This window comes from Pelodiscus sinensis, chromosome 1 (genome assembly GCF_049634645.1).
Source record: "Pelodiscus sinensis isolate JC-2024 chromosome 1, ASM4963464v1, whole genome shotgun sequence".
NCBI lineage: Eukaryota > Metazoa > Chordata > Testudines > Trionychidae > Pelodiscus > Pelodiscus sinensis.
Genome location: NC_134711.1, coordinates 266,278,146 through 266,301,253, shown reverse-complemented (window position 1 = coordinate 266,301,253; position 23,108 = coordinate 266,278,146). Strand labels below are relative to the sequence as shown.

Below are 23,108 nucleotides of genomic sequence, written 5' to 3'. Positions count from 1 at the left end.
TAACCGTGACTCAGAACAGAGGACGAGATGCTGCGATGTTCCCTGTACTGACATCACAGGGTGGTACGTGCTTCTGGCCTGCATCATCTTGTGCGTGATGCAAACTTCAAGCAGAAAGACTGGTGTCCAGAGTACGGCACCAAGGGCTTTGAGGCCCAGGCAGCACTACATCCATGGCACAGTGGCAATGCACAGGTAAGCACTGGCGTGACACTCCCGGAACAGGCAAGCAAAGCCGCACAGACAGGGATCATGGAAGAGGTCTAATAGCAGGCTCCCCCTTTGTCCTGGGAGCTGCTAATACCGGTGTGGTGGCACCAGCAGGGACAAAATATCCTGTGTGGCTTGTGGGGTGTCCAAGGTTTATGGCATTTCCAGGGGCTGGGCCCCAATGCCACCTTCCCGAGCTGCTAGTGTACCTCTAGGAGGGCTGGCCCACTTGCCAGAAACTGGGCTCGTTGTGCTCCCACTTGGAGAAGAAGAGCCACCCTTCTTGGATCCAGGCTTCATCTCCAGTATAAGGATGTCAAGGACTAGTCGATTACCCGATAAACAAATGCTTATCGGATACTCGAGTGGACTAGTCGCTTCCCCAAGCGAGAGGGGGTACTTCAAAGTGGCAGCATAGCACACAGAGTCTGGGGTACGGGCTCCATGCGGCGCTGCCACTTTGAAACACCATGACAGCATTTCAAAGAGGCACTGACGCACAGCTGATCCCGGGCTCTGTGTGGCGTTGCCCTTTTGAAATGCTGCCGTGGCAGCGCTGCGTGGAACCTGGAGTCAACGGGACTTCCCACTGGCCCCAGGCTGCATATGGAGTTCCAACTTTGAAATGCACAAGAACCCCCGCTGGAGAATGAAGAAGTGCCTATCAACTAGTCAAGTAGTTGAGGGAAATTCCATCGACTACTTGACTAGTAAATTAATTGATATTTAACATCCTTACTCCAGTACCGTCTTTGTTCTTATGGGAGGGCGGAGAACATCCTCTGCTGGGCTTCTCTTTTAAGGAGCCAATGCTGGGGAAGTCAACCTCTGCAGCTCTGAAGATAGGTCCAGACGAATGCTCTGCATCAAAGTGATGGGGCTGTGCGCCAAGCCTGATCATGACCATTCCAATTCCAGGACCAGCAATATCATCATCAACAAGGCTTTAAGCATAATGGCCCACTCTTTCTTGGTGCGTGGCTTAAAGCTTTTGCCAATATAACACTTGTCATTAATATGGGCCTTACGCAGACAGTAAAGGCAATTGGTATGTAGATCATTAATCAGTATAGCCTTCTGGCAGTTCTTAAACCCTGAGGAGCAAGGCATGCCCAATCATGAGGGTAAGTCCTTTCTGGAGATATTAAACTTTAACTACACACTAAACAAATGAAAACTACTATAAAAACTAACAGGTATGTACAGAAAAGTTCATACGAATAAACAACCATTACACAAGCAGAGCTACCATATTGAAAAGGATGTTTTGCCATAACAGAAGATGAAATAGTATGAAAGCTAAGTTCTTGACAGATTTTCATTTTCTCTAGGTACATGTTTTAGCTTTTATCTAGGTTAACCAAAAAACATCAGTCTTTTTATCTGGATGATATATTCACTTAGTTCAGTGACTTTTTTGTTGGATGAAAAAAAAATACAAATGTCTACTTCATACAAGGAATACTTACATCTCTAGAAGCTGCTATCTGATTAATGTACTCTCCATCAGTGAAAAGGATGTTCTGTCCTTCTGCATGGCAATCTGTGTAGGAAGGAAAAAATTAAGTATTCTGCAATAATTCACAGGAATAAAAGGCATTTTATTCTGCCAAAGCACTATCATTGGTGTTAAGAGTTTCACACACAAGAAGACTGCTCAAGAAGTCCATTTTGGTAGCATACAAACTAGAGTTTTTACATATTCTTCTGTATTAAGATTTTTCTTTCCAACAGATTTTCTTTTCACAGTCTAATAATGTGTACCAAAACTTCAAATAATACAAGTTTATCTCCTTTTATAATTATTAAATTGCACCGTATCTAGAGCAAAGAGAGTTTCCACAATACTAAATGTTTAGCACAATAGTTATGAACAAGCTTAAAATCTAACATGTCTGTTAGGGTACGTCTACACTACAACGTTAATTCGAACTAACTTAGTTCGAATTAGTTAATTCGAACTAAGCTAATTCGAACTAACGGATCCAGACTAAAAAACTAGTTCGAATTAGCGTTTTGCTAATTCGAACTAGCATGTCCACATTAAGTGGACCCTGAACCAGGCTTAAGGATGGCCAGAAGCAGTGCCAGCAGGGCATCAGAGGAGGACTTAGAGCGTGGAGATGCTGTCTCAGGCTAGCCAAGGGCTGTGCTTAAAGGGTCCCGACCCCCACCCCGGACAGACAGTTCTCAGGGGTGCCCCGCTTGTAAAGCAGTCCTGGCTTGGATTGCCCGGAGTACCAACACTGGGCACATCACAGCACTCGGCCATCAGACCGGCTGCACTTGCCGCAGGCTGCCATCTGGGGAGAGGGGGCAATTGGGGGGCTGCAGGAGAGCTTCCACCCCCCGAAGCCCGCAGAGCCAGCCCAGTCCTCCCCAGCGGGGGCGCGTACCCCATTCCTCCCTCACCTCCTTCCACTTACCCTTCCCTAGCCCCTCTTCTTGATGTACAAAATAAAGGACAATTGTGTTCAAAAATGGAATCTGTCTTTATTGAACAAAACTGGGGGAGACTGGGAAAAGGAGGTGGGAGAGGGGAAGAGAGAGCCTGGGAGAGGGGAGGGCAACTAAAATGATCAGGTGTTGGGAACAGGTCCCATATGAAGAGAAGCTAAAGAGACTGGGACTTTTCAGCTTAGAAAAGAGGAGACGGAGGGGGGACAGGATAGAGGTCTCTAAAAGTATGAGTGGGGTGGAGAGGGTGCATACAGAAAAGTTCTTCATTAGTTCCCATAAAGAAGGACTAGAGGACACCAAAGGAAAGGAATGGGTAACAGGCTTCAAACTAGTAACAGAAAGTTGTTCTTCACAAAGCAAAGAGTCAACCTGTGGAACTCCTTGCTGCAGGAGGCTGTGAAGGCTACAACTAGAACAGAGTTTAAAGGGAAGTGAGATCAAGTCATGGAGGTTGGGTCCATGGAGTGGTATTAGCCAGGGGGTAGGAGTGGTGTCCCTGCCCAAGGTTTGTGGAAGGGCTGGAGAGGGATGGCACGAGACAAATGGCTTGGTCACTGTCTTCAGTCCATCCCCTCCAGAGTCCCTAGGGTTGGCCGCTGTCGGCAGACAGGCTACTGGGCTAGATGGACCTTTGGTCTGACCCAGGATGGCCACTGTAAGCTCAGGGTCGGGGGGCTCAGTGGACCACCTTGGTTTTCATGCACTCCTGCTCCTGGGTGGCCAGGCTGGCAGCTCTCCTGCCCTAGACAGCCACGTTCCTGTGCCTAGTGCAGAGATCGTGGACGAGGTCCACGATGTCCGCACTAGCCCAGGCGGGTGCCCGCCTCTTGCGGTCCAGGGCAAGCTCCCGGGAGCCACCAGCCTGGTCCCGGGAAGAGGGGGAGGGCTGGGGGGGCATCGGGTGGGTGGCTTGATCCGTGCCAGGTGCAGGGTCTGCTGGCTGGGTGCTGGCAGGCTTGCACCTGGCACGGGCACCGTAGCCAGCCCGTGCCCCTTTAAGGAGTCCGGGACCGGGAGGGGGGCAGATGAGTTTCCCTGGTGTGGGCCAGAGTGGCCACCAGGGAAACCTGGGGAGGGCTAGCCCCCCACTAGTTCGAATTAAGTGGCTACACAGCCCTTTATTCGAACTAGTAAGTTCGAACTAGGCTTAATCCTCGTGGAATGAGGATTACCTAGTTCGAACTAAGCGCTCCGTTAGTTCGAATTAAATTCGAACTAACGGAGAGCTAGTGCAGTGCCTATGAAAGTTAGTTCGAACTAACTTTGTAGTGTAGACATACCCTTAGGGATATAATCTTGCTATTTTAAGTTAAAGACTTTTTATTGGAGCCAGCAGCTTTAAGGAGAAGGCCACCCAACTAGATTATTTTTATTCAGTATTGCTAATAAACTGATTAATTAATAACTGTTCTATTTAGAATGCTTTTACCCTGCCCCTCTATTTAAAATATTCAAAGTGTCTAAAAAGTTTTTTAAAAATACAATAAATAAATGTATATAAAGTAAAATACAAGACTCCAAAGTGGGGAGAACATAAAACCTGCTAAAACACCGCAAGAGGAGGGACACATTCCTAAACACCAATAAAAGCACAAGTAAAAAGGGTGGCCTGGCCTGGCACTGAAACAATGCCAACGCTGGCGCCAGGCGAATGTCCTGGGGGAGAGAATTCCATAGCCCTGGGGTAAAGGCTGAGAAGGCCTGACACTTCCCATTGTTATACCCTATTTTTATTGGCCTATGTTTTGCCCAATCTTAACTCATTTAAGCTGAATTTTTTTATGCCAAGTGTTTGCCTCAGGCTGTGGTCACAAAGTCACCTTGCTCTTGGAGAACTGTACATAAGGAGGCATCTTAGGCTGCAAGTCACACATACTCCTTATAGGTATGCAGTTTTTTGACACAAAACCAGAAAGGGCTAGGATTCCAGTGGTTTGATCCATTAAAGTTGCTAGGATTGTGGTAAGATTGCACAGAAGGAACCGACTCTTGGCCCAGAGAATGAAGATGAAGTAGCACTTTTAAGAATCTTGCTACTATGATATCAAAGAATACTCATCTTCCCTAAATGGGAGTTGAAACACACAGATCACGGAGAGATGCGCACTCAGAGTGAGCCAAACACAAGTCCCAACAACTACAATTATAGCAAGTACTCAAAGATGTTCTAGTTAGAAGCCAGCATCAACTGAACTTCAAAGGCCAATGACACTGAAAAATAATATCCATTTTGCTGAATAGGACATTCTGGTAGAGGTCTTTTTATTGTTGAGTAGGACTTGCTGAACAGCCATTAAGCGCTGCTCTTCTTACTCATTTAGCCATGAAGCATCCATGCCATGAGATGCAGGGAGCTGAGGATAGAATCCAAGGTATGGCTGTAACACTAACTAGGTTGGAACAGAGAGGAAGCAGTGGCGGAGGTTAAAGTGATACTGAAAGCAAGTCAGGGGAACCAGCACACCTCAATCTTAGCAGATCAATGAGAAAGAACATGGCTCAACCCACCAGCAGCTTGAGGGTTACCTGTGGGATAATACAGATCATGGCAAAACCATAGAGAACTGAGTGCCAGCTGAAATGGAAAGCATCTGACAGGGAGCCTGAACTGAGAACCCTTAAAGAACAGAATCGATGACATTTCCTTGCTCTGCCTCACAGCAAACAAGTCAAATGTGTGATGCCCAAAGATGACCCAGAGAAAACCCATCTTCAGAAACCACTTGTGACTCAGGGGAAAAGTCCTGCTTACATGGTCTGTGAGATGATTCCGGGCTCTGAGCAAAAAGCCTGGCTAATGGAGCTGTCCTCAATGCACAACTGTGACAAAATGACTGCCTCTTGGCAGACCATCCAGGAGTATGCTTCCCATTCCTTGGTCACAATACTGTGGTGAAATTGAATGCACGTGAACCACTGAGACCCTTATGAAGTCCAGTAAGGTGAGACACACATTGAAGATGGCCTAAAGCTCCAGCATGTTGATATGCAGAGAGGACTCTTGCTCAAATCACACTTCAAAATTTCAGTGACTACAAGACCCCAGCCAATCAAGAGGGAGTCTGAGAATCTAGTTGCTAGGGGCCAGACAAAGGGAACACTTTGGCAAATGTTCTCTGGAAGTATCCTCCACAGCAAGGAGTCCAGGAACAGCAGAAGAAGACAGACCACAACATGTCCTTGGTTGGGGGGGGAGGGAGGGGCGGTGTGAAGGATCAGATGGTAAATCACCCTGAGCCACATTTGGAGGAAGAAAAGGCATAATCTTGCAAACTGGACCACTTGCATTCAAGCAGATATGCAGCCTGAAAGCACAACTGAACTGTAGGGGAAAGCTGAAATTACAGACTGATTCAATGCCGGTGAATCATCTGATTCTGTCAAAGCATTTGACTCCATCAACCACGAGGCCCTACAACACTTTGGCTGTCCACCAAACAGTCTGTATTATACATCTCTTACATGACAACAAGCAGGCCAATGGCAACTCAACTGAACCAGGTGCTGGAATGGCCTAGGGGATAGGGTGTTAGCCTGGGGAGTGCAAAGTGGTGGGTTTAAGTCCTGTCCACCCTAGGAGCAACCAGACAGCCATCACAGGATATGGGACTCTCTGAAGTTAGGGAGGCAGTGTGGGTTACAAATACCCAAAATTCCTCTCAACACTTCAGGCAGCTAGATTGCAAACTGGGACATAACTGTCCAGTTCACAAAGTTGTGTTTAACCAACAGTGCCTCTGGTTAACAGTTCACATCTGCAAGGAAGATAAGAAATCAATCTACCTGAACACCCAGCCATGCATTTAGAATCCTGCCAGGGTCTATCATTCACTAAAATTATGATTAGAGAATCTGAGGTCAGATGGACTAAAATCCCTCAAATCCCTGAATTGCAAAGTATTTCTCTGCTTTTTGTTTCAGCAAGCAGTACGAAAGCAAGCATTCTCCAGAGGACCTTAGCACGCTCAAGTACATCGTTAATAAAAAGAGTGACTCTTCCAAGCACAGATGGCCACAAGATATCCACTAACTTGTAGGTGTTCTTGGGCAAGAACTCAGCTTGAATACCCAGGAAAGCAGCTCAGCATTACAAAAGATCCTGGTCTTGAAATCATCCAGTATCAAAAGGGAGGAAGAACCAAGTATCACTGAATCATCCAGAGACAAAGATGAAGTGGTTTACTGTGCCAGAGCCGGATCCTGCTACAGGACTAATAGACCTGAACAGGAGCACTCCACAGATTACACAAAGGGAAGGTTCACCAGTATTTGGACCTATGGCAGCTCAATGGCCACTTCCACACACAAAGATGATGCGACTTCTATGACCAAGCAGAGTACCATGGATTCCACAGAGAAGCTTCAGCCTCTCCATCTTTCCTAAATGGAGACTTGGAGGAGGGAGGCTCAGGGCTGGGGTAGTCCTGGATTAGAGTGGGGACAGTCAGCCCCTTTCACCTACCTGGTGATTCTGTCTCTTTTCTGTGTGGTTTTAAGAGAAGTAATCCCATTCCAGGTACATACCATTTTCCTGGCACAATCAATCCCTTACATTGCTTTAAGTTATGATAAGAGGAAGCTGTACACCAAAGTTGGTAGTCCTAGCTCTTACTGTTTAGGAGGAGTTGTTGAACAAGCAGACAAAAAAATCTCAAATATATAGTACATCAGTGGTGGGTCAGGCAATGGAAAATAAGAAGATCCTGACAGAGGCAGAAACTTCCAATGCTACCTAAGACCTGGCTTTCCTTGGTCCAGACCGTGAGACTCAGGACTCAGCCCCCTCCCTGCGGGGCACAAAGCAGCACTGGTACTCCAGCCACGTGGAGGGAAAGAGAGTTATATCACTGACTGACCAGGCAGTTAACTCAGTGTAACTTACGGCACTCACAGAAGTGGCTTATTCACATCTCTGAGCAACATCATTTATGCCAACATAAGCTAAAGTGTGTACATGGACTTAGACTTGTGCTCTAGAAGGCTCACTACAGCTTATGACTTGTGCTCCAAACTGGTGGAATAGATGTAGAAAAGTCTGGGTGAAACATTATAGCCAACGTTATCCAGAGATCCGTCTTGGAGACTGATCCTTTCTAACCTTAAAATGCATGAATTACTTCTCTGTCAGAGCCCTTATCTTCATCTTCAGGGTTTGTTGTGAAAACTCTCTTTAAAAGTATTTACACCACTCTTGGTAATATTTAGAATTCTTACCTGGCAAAGTGACTGTACCATCTTGTTCCAAGGTTTCAGGATTTATTCTTATGGCTGTCATACTGTGATTGTTCACGTCTCTATATAACAAATAACTCTGGTAAATTAAAAAAACAAAATGCATATTAGAATGAAAGTATAACCTTCATGAACACTTTTAAAGGGATACTGTCAGACTGAAAAATCATTTACTTTCTCTCTTTAGCTGTTTTCAAAATCAAATTTTTCTCATCTTCAGTTTTACACCTTATTCTCTATGCTAATTCTAATACGAACTGAAAGTTGAACACACTCTGGAATTCCTATTCCTTGTGCACCAGCATGGTGACATTGTGCTCATACACTGCTCTGGAAGCCACATGCTCCCTCTCTAGTATTCTCTTTATAAGAATAAGATGCAATCACAACTGTTTAAATCTGTGTATTAGAGACATGAACATAGATCAATGTATTAGAAGGTTAATGGAATTTTGAGTGTTTACTGTTACATACTCCTATTTATATCAGTGTCACCTACTAGGTAGAAACCACTTTTACAAAAAGCACAATCCAGTATGTACTTCTTTTGTTCCCAAGTGTTACAGTGATAATATCTCCAACAGAACTAGTAATTCTGATGACAGCAACTCCAACACACATAGCTATACCCAACAGTTTGCAATAACATTCTTCTTCTCCTCTCACCTTGTGCAGGCTGTGTGAGGGAGATGTTTCTGGGCTATAGATTTCACCCCCCGGTGGCTTCCCCAATAAAAAACATCTGTTCACCTCCTTAAGAAGCCCTGTACATAGTAGCAGCCTAAGTATAGAGTATCACTGCAGAGTTCCCAAGGACCACCTTGTATACATATGTATTCTCCCAGGCTGGATCGTAAGTTTCTTCAGTTACCAAGCTTGGAGGTTTGAGTAGCACAAAAATGAAATACAGACAAGACTAACTACAGAAAAGAAGTTTAGAAATAGTGAATTTGTGCTGACCACATTCCTCTACAATAGCCAGAAAAATTCTACAGACAGAAAACATATTTCCTTGTTGATATTTTGTGTTAATACATAGTTATGTATGTTAAACAAAAGACAATGTACTGTACAAATTGAATAAATTTAATACTACAGTTTATCGTCAAAGAGCCAATCAGCAATTACATAATGTGGTAAGAAAATCACTGGATTATTTGGGATCAAAATGATGTAAAAATCTTGCTAAGAAAATAGCTCAAAAATAAAGAAGTAAAACAGTACTGAAAGAAAACCTACTGGTAACTAAATATGCCATTCATAATTATTTTGGACAATAGTCTAAAACAGCATTGACCTGCTTTATAACTGCAAAGCTAAGTTTTTAATATTTGTTGGGTTTACTTGCTAAAAGGGAAATATAAAATTTATTATTACAAAATTTAGAAACAAAACAGTGCAAGATGTTCAAATTTTAGAGATAATACTGCAATGAAATTTGACTAAAGGCAGACACTGCATTATCTGCCAGCATCAAAAAAATCCTAAAGGTCCCTCCCCCATCTACAATAGAATCTTTAACTACACTGGGCTGGCTTGACTGTTTTACAGAGAGAAAGGAACCTGTCTTAACTGTGCTCCATTTGAATTATATAGGTTTTTTGTTTGTTTGTTTGCTTTATGAATTCTCCTACCTGAGCATACCCTAACCAAGACTTTCTTTCTTTTCTGTTTTTGATGCGGGATGTAGAATTGTATATATGACCCTGTAAGGTAACAAAAAAGTTAGTTTGACAATTGTTAGAATGACAGTTTTATAGTTAATCTTTTATCATCTAAAAACATTATCTTCTACAGTGATGAGAAGTGAGAAATGAACAAAACAAGAAATGAAAAGCAGATGAATAAAGACCCCAAGAATTTTTAAATCAATATATTTAAAAATAAGTATTGGTATTACAAGACAATCTAAAAGTCAAGCAAGACATCATAAAATGTCATATAGATTAAATTTTCAATTGTTTTCATGAGTTTTCAGTAGTTACATTACCCTCACTGTCCCACTGTAGCCAGAGCCAATTTTGTAAAGTCCATCTTTGCATAGAAGGTACAGAAAGAAACCATCACTCTGAAGTAAACAATGGTCATCTTCATCTACAGAAATTTCCTTCAATGGCCATTTGTGCATCAAAGCTGCTTTCTTTATCCCATTACTGAACCAGTCCTGGATTTGGATTTTGCCCACCAAAACTGCCTGTACACTCCGCTGAAGAGAGTTTAATATGGTTGGCACCTAAATGGCAAAGAAAACCCCATGAGATGGTACAAAACGTTACAATTTAAATTATACAGAGAGGTGAACATAAAGCTTTAGCCACTAATCCTGGCTGTGAAAGAGTTAGACATACAAAGTCGGTGAAGTAATGTATTTTATTGGAACTACTTCAGTTGGTGAGAAATACAAATTGATCCAATAAAAAGTACTTTCACCCCCACTTTATCTTTGTAATATCTGAAAAGGATGTTTTACTGAAATGTAAGCCTTAATTTATGTTTTCATTCTTACTAATGAGAAATACACGATTTACTTCCTACAAACTCCAAGTGACTCTATAATATTCATGGCAATCCAAAATGGATCTCCTCTACCTCAAAATGGATTTCAAGAGTGAATGAAGCCTGTAAATTTGAATGTATTTCTTTATTAGAATTCTAGAATTCATGCAAATGCCCTAACCAAAATTCTAGACGTAAAATAGGTTTAGTACAACACCTGAATAGTCTGACAAGCATGACTGCCATTATTGGTGAGAATAGCAGAGACTGCCTGCAGTGTTCTTCCTGTTTCTCCCCAGGCAGCAACCAAACTGAATAGGCAAGCGCAGGAAAGTGCTGTCAAAGATTGCCCAGTACTGTCATTCACTCCAGTGCTGCGAACAGTTATTTCCAAAAGAAGCTGGAAAAGAGACTCTGTGGACAAAATATAACAATTACATTGACATCATAAATCCCAGCCTGAAGATCAGAGCCAGACAGGATACAAGCTGTGGATCTTCCTCCTCTGTCTTTTTCTTTTTCTCTTCCTGCCCTCCTATAACCCCAGTTTTTAAAAACATACAGCCGCTCCCCAAGTTGCGAACGGTCGAATTACGACCGTCGCACTTACGACCAAAGCTCCCATGGAGTGGTCGTAAAGGCGGTCCCCGAGTTACAAACGCGACCCGCACTTATGAACAGCGCGGTCACGTGTAACTCAATGGGGTCCAAGTTACGAACAGCTCGAGTTATGGCCAAGTGTTTGGTCCATAACTCATTCGTAACTCGGAGAAATCTTAAAAATCTGTGCCAATTCTTCACAATAATTATGTGCTTGTATGTTGTATCCACATTCTCCATCCTTCTTCCATTGGTGTCATTCAAATGTAATCCCTTGAGAGCAAAAAAAGCCTCTTTTCTGTGTTTGTACAATGCCTGCACATTAAGTCCTATATTTTCTATTTCTTAATAGAAATATTTATAATAACCTTATATAGACTGAATCACCAACCAGGCTAGTCAGAAGGAATGAGATTAAAGAATCAGGGTTTGAAAAATAAAGGAGCCAGAAACCAACACAAGCCTTTACTGAAGCCAAAAACATCTTGAGCTTCACTAATGTACTCATAACACTTTCAAAAAAAGTAAAAATATCTTGTAGTCAAAGGCACAAAGTTGATAAACAGAATCCTAGATCCAATGACATTCATGCACAGGAAAATACTGTGCTACAACAGGGCCAAAGAGCAGCAGGAGAATGGTAGGTGGGAGCTATGTATGCCTTATTCCCTAGGGAATACGGAAAGGTTACTAGAGGATAACTGGAACATCTGGAGCTATACAAGATTCAACCCAAAACCTAATTAAAAGACACTGCCTCAATCGGCAAGGAGAGCTGACCATAGTTTCGAGGCGAACTGGTGTTGACCAGAGTATTAGATTACCAAGGGAAGAGAGACCTTGCCCAAGCACGATAGAGGAACTCCACCATTATAGAGGACTGAAAGAAACTTTGTCCAATGGGAAAGAAGCCCGTAAAGACAAAGGCCCTAGGACCAGAGTAGAGGTCCCGTCCCTGGATTCCTTCTCTACTCCTCCAGTGCAGTTGTAGAACCCAAGAACAGGGACAGTACCATGACCCACTGCACCAAAGAAAAGCATAGGACCCACTTCAAGAACATTGGCCATTTGCCATGAAATCCACCACCTTTACCAGTCTCTTCCATACACAGGTCTGACTTCTGTAAGATTTCTGAAACTCCACAATATAAAGCACATGTCTATAAAAAGGTCTGTACATCTTCTTTACAGAATCTTGAAAATCTGATGCAGATGACCATGTACCCACAACAGAATTTCTGGGTTTTTCAGTTCAGTTCATCTGAGGGGTACGGATTTACCCTATAGGATTAAAGTTTACTTTTATAGGCTTCTAATAATTATTTGTCCAACTTCTGTTAACATATACATTTAACAGAGATATGGCTCTTCCAAATGATTTTATCTATGAAATAATTTCCAATTCATCAGACATCCAACACATGCCATTGTTTTTTCTCTCAGGTGAAAAAACGTGTGTGGAATGTTGTTTCTCCTCATGGGAAACTAGTTGTGTATGGATAAATACTTGAACTAAGCAAAATACCAGTTTATCAAAGTAAAAGCTGAAGTATTTAAACTCCGTAGACAAGGCTCTCACTTCAAACCCTGCAGGCTGACAGAGGTTCAAAGAACATAAAAACAGCCATACTGGGGTCAGACCAAAAGTCCATTTAATACAGTATCCCGTCTTCCGACAGTGACCTATACTAGCTGCCTCAGAGGAAATGAACAGAACAGGTAATCAGCAAATGATCCATCCCATCACCCATTACCAGCCCTGACAAAGAGGCAGCTAGGAGCATTGTCCCTACCTATTCTGGCTAATAACCACTGATGGACCTATCTTCCGTGAATTAATCTAGCTCTTTTTTGAACCCCATTAAAGTCTGGCCTTCACAACATCCTCTGGAAGAGGGAGCTCCCCAAGTTGACCATGGACTGTAAGAAGAAATATTTCCTTTTGTTTATTTTCAACTTACTTGCTATTAAAAGATGCCTTAGTACGAATATTCAATACAAAATTGCATTTCAAATGTCTAATGTGTTTAATTTTCTGAGAACTAGTGCGTTTATTCATCTTGTAACAGATGAAATTACAAAAATATGTTTGTGAAGTAGACTTGCTTTAAAAGTTGAGTAAAACCCTTGATTTACAAGTAAATCAATAATCCGAGTAATCCTTGACTGACGCTAAATCAATTCCTCTGGAGTGGCACCCTCAGTTAATTTATTCCAAACCCTGGAAAAGTCTGAGGTAGCAGATGACACTGTTGAAGAACTGAATGTTGCAATCACTTTTTGAAGAGACTTTCCTGCACAGTTCTCACCATTCAACATACAAAACACAAGGTTACCATATAAAGATATATTAGGGGACTTTGAAATTACAGATGTCTCCATGTGCACAGATGAAAAGGAAGATAAAAAAGTAATTCTAATAGGATTAAATCCTGCATTCTACTACAGGAGGGATTAGTCTCTGATATTAGCAATTCCTTTCTTGACTTACTGGCCTTGGTTTTCAGGAGGGCAGGCAAAAAGAAGCAAAGGCACACAGAAGACCAATTAGGCACGATTATAATTCAGTAATAGATTTTCTACTAGATTTGTCTCTAAAGAAGAAAACGTGGGTCTTTGTATTGTTCAGCTGAGAAAACACTCTCTCTCTGGAATTCTGAATTGCTTTTTTTAAATCAAGTAGTGGAACATGGACTAACCAAGAACCCATGCCACAGGGCCCTCAATCTACGCTATCCTGAGCTGATATGTAGGGCCCGAACAGATATTAGATTTAACTTCCCACCTTTTAAATGTTTCTGAAAAGACATGATGAGCCTCAAAGATTACCTATTTTTGAGTAAACTACCTCTTGAAAATAAATACTTGAGATCACATGCATTACTTTTTCCTGCTTAGTTGTTGAACATCTATACACTGATCAACACAGAGATAAAAATCTTCCTCTTTATTTTAGCATTTACCTTTTTGTGTTAGCTGCAGTATTACAAAGCAGTAATGTACATCAACTGTATATTAGAGCTGTTAAAATTCAGTTAAATAGATAACCATGTATCTGCTGAAAATCTCAGGGGTTATACGCTGTGGGCTCTGCAGTATAACACTTATTTAAATACTTAAATAAGCTTTAAATTGCAGAGCCTGCAGTGAAGCCTCCCCAAGAGCAGGGCTGCCAGCCCCTGCTATCTTCACTCACAGGGAGGTAGCTTCCTTGCTTCAGGGAAGGCTGCATCTTTTCCTGCTCAGCTCCCAGAGATGAAGCCTACCGCAATAAAGCCTCTTCCCCAGGACCACAGTGGGCAACTCTTGCCCACCCAGCTCCCAGGAAGAAGGCTTTGATGCCCTGTCACAACGAAGCTGCCTCACCACGGAGTGTAACCGGTACCATTAACTGATAAGCATCAAATGGTTATTTGGCTACACACTAACATCCTATTGTATATCGAATTGCCTTTTAGCATTTTTCCATGCAGTACACCTTACCATAATTAGAAGTTTCATGCAAACATATGTATTGGTTATCCCTGCAAGTGAATACCTAAGCTTGTCCTCTAATCCAGTGGTGTGCAACCTGTGGGTCACAGAAGCTCAGCGGCCAGGGAGTAGCAGGGGAGCAGACCAGCATTTTAAATTAAAGGGGCTGCAACAAAATGCTTCCAGGTTTTGTTTTGGTTCAACAAAAATGTTCCCGGCTTCTTTTTCTTTTGCCCCCAGCTCTGGAGATCCCGAATGAAAAAAGATTGAGCACCACTGTTCTAACCTGGGAATGTATAGTGGTATCAATAGCCAAAGAGTCAAAATAATTTTCAGAACAGTAAATGTCTTAAGTATAAGCAAAGACATCCTGAATTTTTTTACTCTATTGCAATGGTTTCTATATTCACCTTCCACAGTGAAATTAACTCCACCACATGCACTTATTTTGTTACTTTTCATATGCAGCGCTGTTATGAGGTAGATCAACATTTTCAGTATCACCAAAATGAAAGTATCAAAATACCAACATTTCATTCATTAGTTAATATGAATACCATTCTTCAAGAGTGACAAAACAAAACAACTTTTCTCTGTGTATTATTCAACTTTTATACAATAAGCAAATATTCAAATTTTAGCATGCAGTAGAAGAATAGAATAGTGGCTTTCCATAGTATTGTCTTGGTTTTTTTTAGACTAGTATCTCAGAAGATTAGTATAATCCAAAACCATCAACTAGCTGGACTTTCTGATTTCTGTCTGAATATATTGTACCAATAACCAATGGAGTGAAAGTCATAAAAGCAGAGATGATATCCCCTCTACAAAGAAACTGCTTTAATCTAGATAAAGGGTGAGTGTCCAATTCCCTTGAGGCCTCATAATTAAATGTATCAGCTTGTAACAGAGAACCGAAGTGCAAATCCATTGTGCAAATCTTCTGAAAGATTTGAAAAACACACCATCCTCTTTATCACTGCCCGCTAACGACCCTTTTTTTTTGGGGGGGGGGGGGGGGGGCGGACCCAAACATAAGTTCAAGGAAAAATATGAACTATTACCTAGAACTTCAGGAGGTTCTGATTGAAGGCCTTCTGGCTGCTGGCCCTGGAGTACATTAAGCAGAGCTTGCAGACTCCTGAGACACAGTGATGGATGAGAAAATCTTGTCTCCTTGATCAATTCAAAAACTTCACATAGTCCAACTTCAATTATCTAAAAAAAAGCACAAAACACTGTTTTAAAGGAGACCCATTACTAGGATGCTTTAATCAATTCACTTATATAAATATTTACATAATGGTATGAATTTAACTTTAGTTTAAACAGAAAAATGTTAACATGGAACTATAGAAGATCACGGCAATCCACAAACAGAAATTAAAATTCTCAAGCAAGTATAATTTTGAATATGAACAGACGTATAATTATTCCACTATAAATGTATACCTACATAACTAGATATTTAATATTTAAAGCCTCTGAATAAAGATAACTGTTTTCAATTTTAGGCAGTATCATGGCGACAGGACAAATTGTACCTTGGACCTCTTTAAATGCATCCTCTGGATGACTGGCATGGCTTTCTGAATTTAACTCTAAGCAGGGACATGCAATCCTACCACACTTAAGACTGGTTGTCTGGGCTTCAGACCCCCCTGGGTACCAATCATATAAATGGTACAAGCCCAGTTTGGTTTTAGCACCAGTAACAAATTCTATTTGGGAGTCTGTGACAGCAGAAGTTTACTATAACACAGAAAATGAAACAAAAAACAGGACTATGTAGCACTTTAAAGACTAACAAGATGGTTTATTAGGTGATGAGCTTTCGTGGGCCAGACCCACTTCCTCAGATCAAATTGTGGAAGAAAATAGGCATGACCATATATACCAAAGGGATACAATAAAAAAAAAAAGTGAACACATATAAAAAGGACAAATCAAATTTCAGAACAGAGGGGGGTGAGAGGGGGGAGAAGGTAAAGGTCTGTGAGCTAATGACATTAGAGGTGATAATTGGGGAAGCTATCTTTGTAATGGGTAAGATAATTAGCGTCTTTGTTAAGACCCCGGCGTAAAGTGTCAAATTTAAGCATGAATGACAGTTTGGAGGTTTCTCTTTCAAGTCTGGTGTTAAAATGTCTTTGAAGCAGTATGCAGGTAAATGAAAAAAATGAAGGTGAACTTACAACCAGATGAGTGAAGGCTGTTGTTGGAGCCCAAAGGTTGCAAACACCTCACTGCAGTGTCCATTATAGTACGCACATGGTTCCTAACTATGCTAGCTTTTTTTACTATCACCACACGCTAAGCAGATATTTTCTGAAAACTACTTATGATGACCATAAAGAGTTCTTTCTTGACTCTTAATTTATATAGACTTTATCATTTGTTTTCCTAATATCCAACCTAGAACTGTCCTACTATAACTTGAGGCCATTACTCCTTGTTCTACCATCCATCACTACGAAGAACAGCCTCTCCCCATCGTCTTTGGAACCTCCATGTTCAGCTGCTTGAGTTCTTCAGTCCAGTTCACTTTCCTCACAACTTCCCTCGATTTTTTAAAGTATGCTCTTCTGAAATCAAGTATCCTAGATGCAGATTTTTTTTGTATCCTTCCATTTAGTTTCAACTGAATTACCTCAGGATCACTTGAACCAAGATTGTTCTCCAGAACCAGTTCTTTTAGGAGTTCCTTGCTACCTATCAATATTAAGCCTAAAATAACATTACCTCTTCTTGGTTCAGTGAGTACCTGGTGGAAAAAAAATCTGTTGGTATCAGATCCAGTAATCTCTGGACCCAACCATTATTAGCAGCCCTTGTCCTCCAACCAATATCTGGCAAATAAAATCAGGTCATGGGGGTGGGGAGAGGGGTCTTTAGGATACTCCAAGTATCAGCCCAGTGAAGTCTCTTCAACATCTTTCTTTGCCTACGTGATTTTGATCCAGATTCCCCATTTTATTCATTCAATACATTCTAATTTCTAAATCACATACTTTATCATTAATATACATTGCTACTCCAACATCATTACCTGTATTTCTGTCTATTCTCAACAGAACATACCCTTCAATATCTATATTTTAGTTAAGACTATTATTCAACAATATTGCTGTTATCCCTATAATATCTAATTTCACTTCCTGAATCAGGTGGTGTTCATCCATTTTGTTACCTATGCTCCTTACATGGTTTTATAGATATCTTACTTGTTTCTGCTTGATTTCACCCAGATTCCTCGCCCAACTAAGTGCAGTCACTCTACCACCAGCATCACCTACCTGACTGTTAAGAGTCAATAACACAGACAGTATTTGTCCTCATGATACCAATTCTCCTATCCCTTGTTGTTCCTCCTTGTTGTTCCTCCTTCCATCCCTATATCCTCTATTCTTGATTTTTCTCCCACTCAGTATTGGAATTAGGCATGGATATTACAAGTGCATCTCCCAACCATCTCCTATGAATTGCTCATTTAAAGATCTTCTAAATCAGTTGGGTCAACCTCCATCCCAGATGTCTATTTACTTCCCTATGAAGTTGAATACATCCCATGAAAATGCTCCTCTCTCTGTGAATGTCTTCCAGTGAACAAGTATCCCAAAGCTGCCCTTAGAGTAGCACTGCCTGAGCCATCTATTGGTTATCATAATCTTGGCTACCTTTGCGCAGGCCCAATCCCAAACAAACATCACATTAGCCTCTGTTCCTTTAAGTATCTTTCCCAGCGTGGTCAAGTATTCCTTGATGTGTCCCCATGAAAATCTAAAGGTATCTTTTTCTCCTATTTCTCTTTTCTGCCTGCATTAGACAGAAAACTTTTCCATATCTGGTACTGATATCATAACATAATTGCCTAGTAATTAGCCACTATTTCTTCAAAGCAAATAATAGAACACTTTTCTACCAATTACATGTATCTTTTTCCCCATCTTTTTGGAAGGTGTAAAATGTGAATCTTTTCCTCTAGCTCTAATTACTGCTGTCTCTAATAGCAACTAGGCATTTCGGTGTGAACAAAAAAAAGTATAGTTTATATAGCAAATAAAAGCTATATAAACTTTTTAGCTGGGGGGCGGGTTGGGTTGAAGAGATATACTACATTGCTTCTGCAGGCTGCAACAGCACATCTACAATGGAAGAAAGACGTCACCTTGCCAGAGCATTCAAAATATCAAATGCAGAATGGGGGTGTTCTTCCAATATTACAGATGGAAGCTTCAAAGTCATGGCTATTTTATCTACAAAATTGCCAAACTGTAAAGTGTCCTCAGAGTGAGAACTAGTAGTAGCCATACCAACATTTCATTTGGTGATGAGTTAGTTTCCACTACTGGCTCCAGTTGCACCACTGGGGCAGCAGATCGATGTACCATTGGGGGAGGCTAGCCCAACCTTGTTGCAGGACACCCCTCCCATCTCTTTCTGCCCCTCCTCTCACTCTGGCATCCAGAGCACACCTACTCTGCAGCCATCAGCCCGTCTACTGCACCCTCAGCCCCAGCGCCACTGGCTGTTTCATAACTACCCATACTAGGGGGAAAAAAAGGCTCCTGGAAGAAACTCATTTTCTGTGTATTTTCCCTTTTACTGCATCACTGGATATACTCCTGGCATTCATGCAAATTAACATCCAATTGCTAGCCTTTAGGGCATATGATATTTATTTTTAAAAGCCTACCACAACTCTCAAAGAAAGAAAAACTGATTTCTCCACTATATCTAAAAGTCTGCTTTTATTTTGTGTTTATGTTCAAGGGGACTTTTGTTTTTTGCTGAGGTCAAGTAATTAAACTATTTGTAATGAAAAAATAAACTTCTCAATCAGGATAGAGAACGTTTAACCAATTACTTGAGAAGATTCTACAAAGCTCTCAGTCTTACTCTAACATTTGTGCTCCTTCAGTATTAGACTTCTATGGAGCAGATAGCTGAGCATCTACATCTCTGCGCTGAGTTTCCCACCAGCTAAAATAATTCCTGCAGGAAAGGATTAGTTCTCCTGTAACAGTTAATTGCAAGTTAAATCAAAATCAGTTAGGGACTTATCTTTCCCTATTCAAGTCAATAGCAAAAATTTCAATCTCTTCAATGAGTACAAGATCAGGCAAGTACAAACATTACTTTCAGTACAAAAAGGTCATGTCACCAATTCAATTCTGAAACTGTTCTGATACTTGCATCGTAGAAAGAATACAAAATCCTTGCATCAAGACTAACAAAGGCACATCACAGTTTAGGAAAATAGCAAATTTTGCTTCAACATCAGTTTACAGGAATTTTCAAATAATTTTTTATTCAGATCTCTATTTAAAAAAAACACTTTTACAAAACAATTTGGTCTGCTTGTTGGCCTATCAGATTTCAGAACACCAAACTAGACATTTCACTGAGGTTTATTTGTTAGTGTATCTTATGTAAAAGTAAAATAAATTATTTCAGCTTGTTTTCAACTACCAGCTTTACTGTTAATTGGAAAAGCATTCTGGAAATGGATTAAAAATAAGCATTCCAGGGGCTTACCTACCCTTAACATGTAACGCGACACAGCCCTTCAGTAAGACACCATCTACATCTACATCTCATCACTGCAAGTAATCCACCTCCCTGAGCGGCACTAGCTAGGTTGACAGAAGAATTCTTGCTCTAACTGCTGCTTTCTACATTGGGACTTCAGTAAACTTGACTACACCACTCAAGGGTGTGAATATGTCTCATTCATGAGCAACTGAATTACGGTGACCAAATTTTCTGCTATAAACCAGGCCTCAGTCTCAACAAGTTTAGCACTGGAGGAGCTATGAAAGTAGAAAAAGTTAGGTATAGGTTTTTCTTTTAACTTCCATTTTCATCTGATTATAACAAAAGATCTTTAGCAATATTTTCTGTTTAGCCCAGTATCATAGTCAAAGAAAATAAGTCTAGTAATTATTCAAATGAGATTTGAAAACAACTGCAGCAGCTCTCCCCATTTATATTAATTTAAGCAAAATGAGCTCAGTAGGAGGAATGTTAGCAGCTAGCTGGCTAACTGTTTAATCAATGAGCTATTGCTTAACTGTGAACAGTTCTGGTTAACTGTAAGTCCCGCCACCTCCCCCCCACCCTCTGCCCCTGCCTCCGTGTGCTCTGTATCAGGGATGTAATAATATAGTCGATTAACCGACAAGCAGAAACTTATCGGTTAATATTATAGACTACATGCATTTCCCTCCCACCAGGAAATTTTTTTTAGCAGGCTGGCCAGGACCTACCTCCGCTGTGGCTCTGCATTTCAAGTGTATTAGGAGGCAGGCAATTCGGTTCAGTTCAGGATTGCACTGGGTCCGGGACCTCAGCCCATGGCAGACAGGGGATGCTGCCACCCTGTGCTGCTGACTCTGTATCAGCCGGTCTACAAAGGGAGATGGTTTTTAAACTGGCTCCTTGGCAGATACAGAGCATTCCAGAGTGGCAGGGGGCTCCTCGCAAGTGGGGTCAAAGCGTACTGGCTGCCGGCCCCACACCTGGGGACTATAGAATAGTCAAGTAACCAATAAGAATTCATGAGGTTAATCAACTATTCAATTAACCAATATTTAACAGCCCTACTCTGTATTTACAACTTGGACTGGCAGACTGTCTCAATCCTAGCCCACCAGTCCAAGTTTGAAAGGAAGAGCATACAGGGGAGCTGCCTACCACCCCATGCTGCTGTCTCTGATATAGAGGAAACAGCATGAGGCAGCAGGAGTTAGCTGGTCTGTGCAGGGAGCCGGTTTAAAAACTGGCTCCTGCCTGCAACCCCATGTTGCTGCCTCAGTATCAGAGGCAGCAGCGTGGGGCGGCAGCAGCCCTTGTCCGCGGGACGCCCGAGCTCCTCATGAACCAAGGCTGCACTGTGGGATGCTGGAGCACCCTCCATCCAAAGGGAGCTCGGGCCCCTGTGCAAACAGGAACTGCTGCCATCCCACACTGCTGCCTCTATATCAGAGGCAGCAGCACAGGGTAGCAGGTGGAAGCCAATTTTCAAACTAGTTCCCACCTGCCACTCTGATACAGAGGCAGCAGCATGGGGCTCCCCGGGAGTGGGACCAGGAGGCTACACGATTACTAAAAGAAATTATTTCTAACATCCCTACTAAGTAGCCTATGCCAAAATCACTAATATATATTTGTGCATAAGAAATATCATATCCTAAATCACCTACTGATGAAGGTAACATTCTCAAAAGCACTTAAGGACTTAGGAGTCAAGGTTCCATTTTTCAAAAATAATTTAGTCACTTAAGGTCTTAAATCATATTGACTTTCAACAAAACAAGCTTGTGTAGAGCTTTACTACACAGAGATACTGTGCAGCAAGCTAAAGTGTGAAGCTACAGCATACCATCTTGATGAACAGTAACTCACCATAAAGACATTACTACATTACTCACCATAAAGACATTACTCCTGGATTTCCACTGCACCGTAACACAGTCCACGACACAAGTAATGCACAGCAATTGGTGCACTGTAGACAAGCTGTGAGGCTCTAAAAGGTCCAATTTTCAAAAGCACTCTGATGCAGATATTCAAAAGCACTTTAATGATGCAGATGTGCACATAAGCAATTTAAATGCCTACTTCCAAATTATTACAATGAATATTAATTATCTATTATTTGAAGGAGGGTTTTTTAAAGCCCCATTAGATGTCTGACAGCATCTTTAGGTACCAAAATAACTTTGAAAATCTGATGCTTAGGTCACTTCTGAAAATTTTATCCATGCTGTTCTTATACTGCCGTACTGTGAAAGTATTTCTAGAAAGGCCAAGTAGTAAATGGGTACATCTACACAGCAAGATTGGAATAACTAGTGTTATTTCAAAATAACTTAGTCCATGTCTACACAGCAGGCACTTATTTCAAAAAATGTCAAAATATTGTCAAGCTGGAGGACTTCTTACTCTGAATCCTGTAACCCTCATTGTACAAGGAATAAGGGAAGTTGGAGGAAGAGTGCTCTATTTCAAAATAAGTGCTGTGTATATGCTCCCAATTGTGCAATAAGCTATTTTGAAATAAGCTACGCAAGTGACGTAACTCTATTTGCTAAGCTTATTTTGAGTTAAGCCTTGCTGTGTAGAGCACCCAATATATTTAAAACGGCTTGTTTTTTTACATTCACATAAATTGCCACTCGTTCCATTTTCATTAAATGACAAAGTCAATAAACATGTTGGAATATTAGCTACCAAAAAACAAAAATCACAAATCCCTTCCCTCCCTAGTAAACAAATCAGGGAGGCAACATTTACATCTCCTCCTTCAGAAGCTATTAACCAAATTTACAAGGAGAACAGGCTCTACACCCTTAATTAGGAATTGCCATATTGGATCAGCGACGAGGAGTCCTGTGGCACCTTATAGACTAACAGATTTATTGCAGCATAAGCTTTCGTGGGCAAAGAAAACTTTTGGATCCATCTAGCTCTGTATCCTGTCTCCAGACCCACCACATACCTCAAAGAAATGTACAAAAAAAATAGCCACACTAGGTATATGTGAGATCATCCCACTTCCTGGAAGTAATTAGAGACAGTTTTACAACCTGAAATAAGAATTTATGATTTCCTCCTGTCCTTCATTAAGCACT

General features: G+C 41.3%; 1 protein-coding gene across 17 annotated transcripts in view; it reads right to left on the bottom strand.

The window, feature by feature from the left end:
* The window catches only part of MYCBP2 (MYC binding protein 2), a 368,898-nt gene that overhangs the window by 305,662 nt on the left and 40,128 nt on the right, over positions 1–23,108 (bottom strand). For all 17 annotated transcript variants that reach the window (XM_075918843.1, XM_075918845.1, XM_075918849.1 and 14 more), the window contains exons 4-9: positions 15,537–15,690; positions 10,616–10,812; positions 9,893–10,135; positions 9,537–9,608; positions 7,885–7,981; positions 1,680–1,753 (exon numbers count right to left, since the gene is read on the bottom strand). In XM_075918843.1, coding sequence (XP_075774958.1) covers positions 1,680–1,753; positions 7,885–7,981; positions 9,537–9,608; positions 9,893–10,135; positions 10,616–10,812; positions 15,537–15,690 — 837 coding nt within the window. The remainder of the gene's footprint in view (positions 1–1,679; positions 1,754–7,884; positions 7,982–9,536; positions 9,609–9,892; positions 10,136–10,615; positions 10,813–15,536; positions 15,691–23,108) is intronic.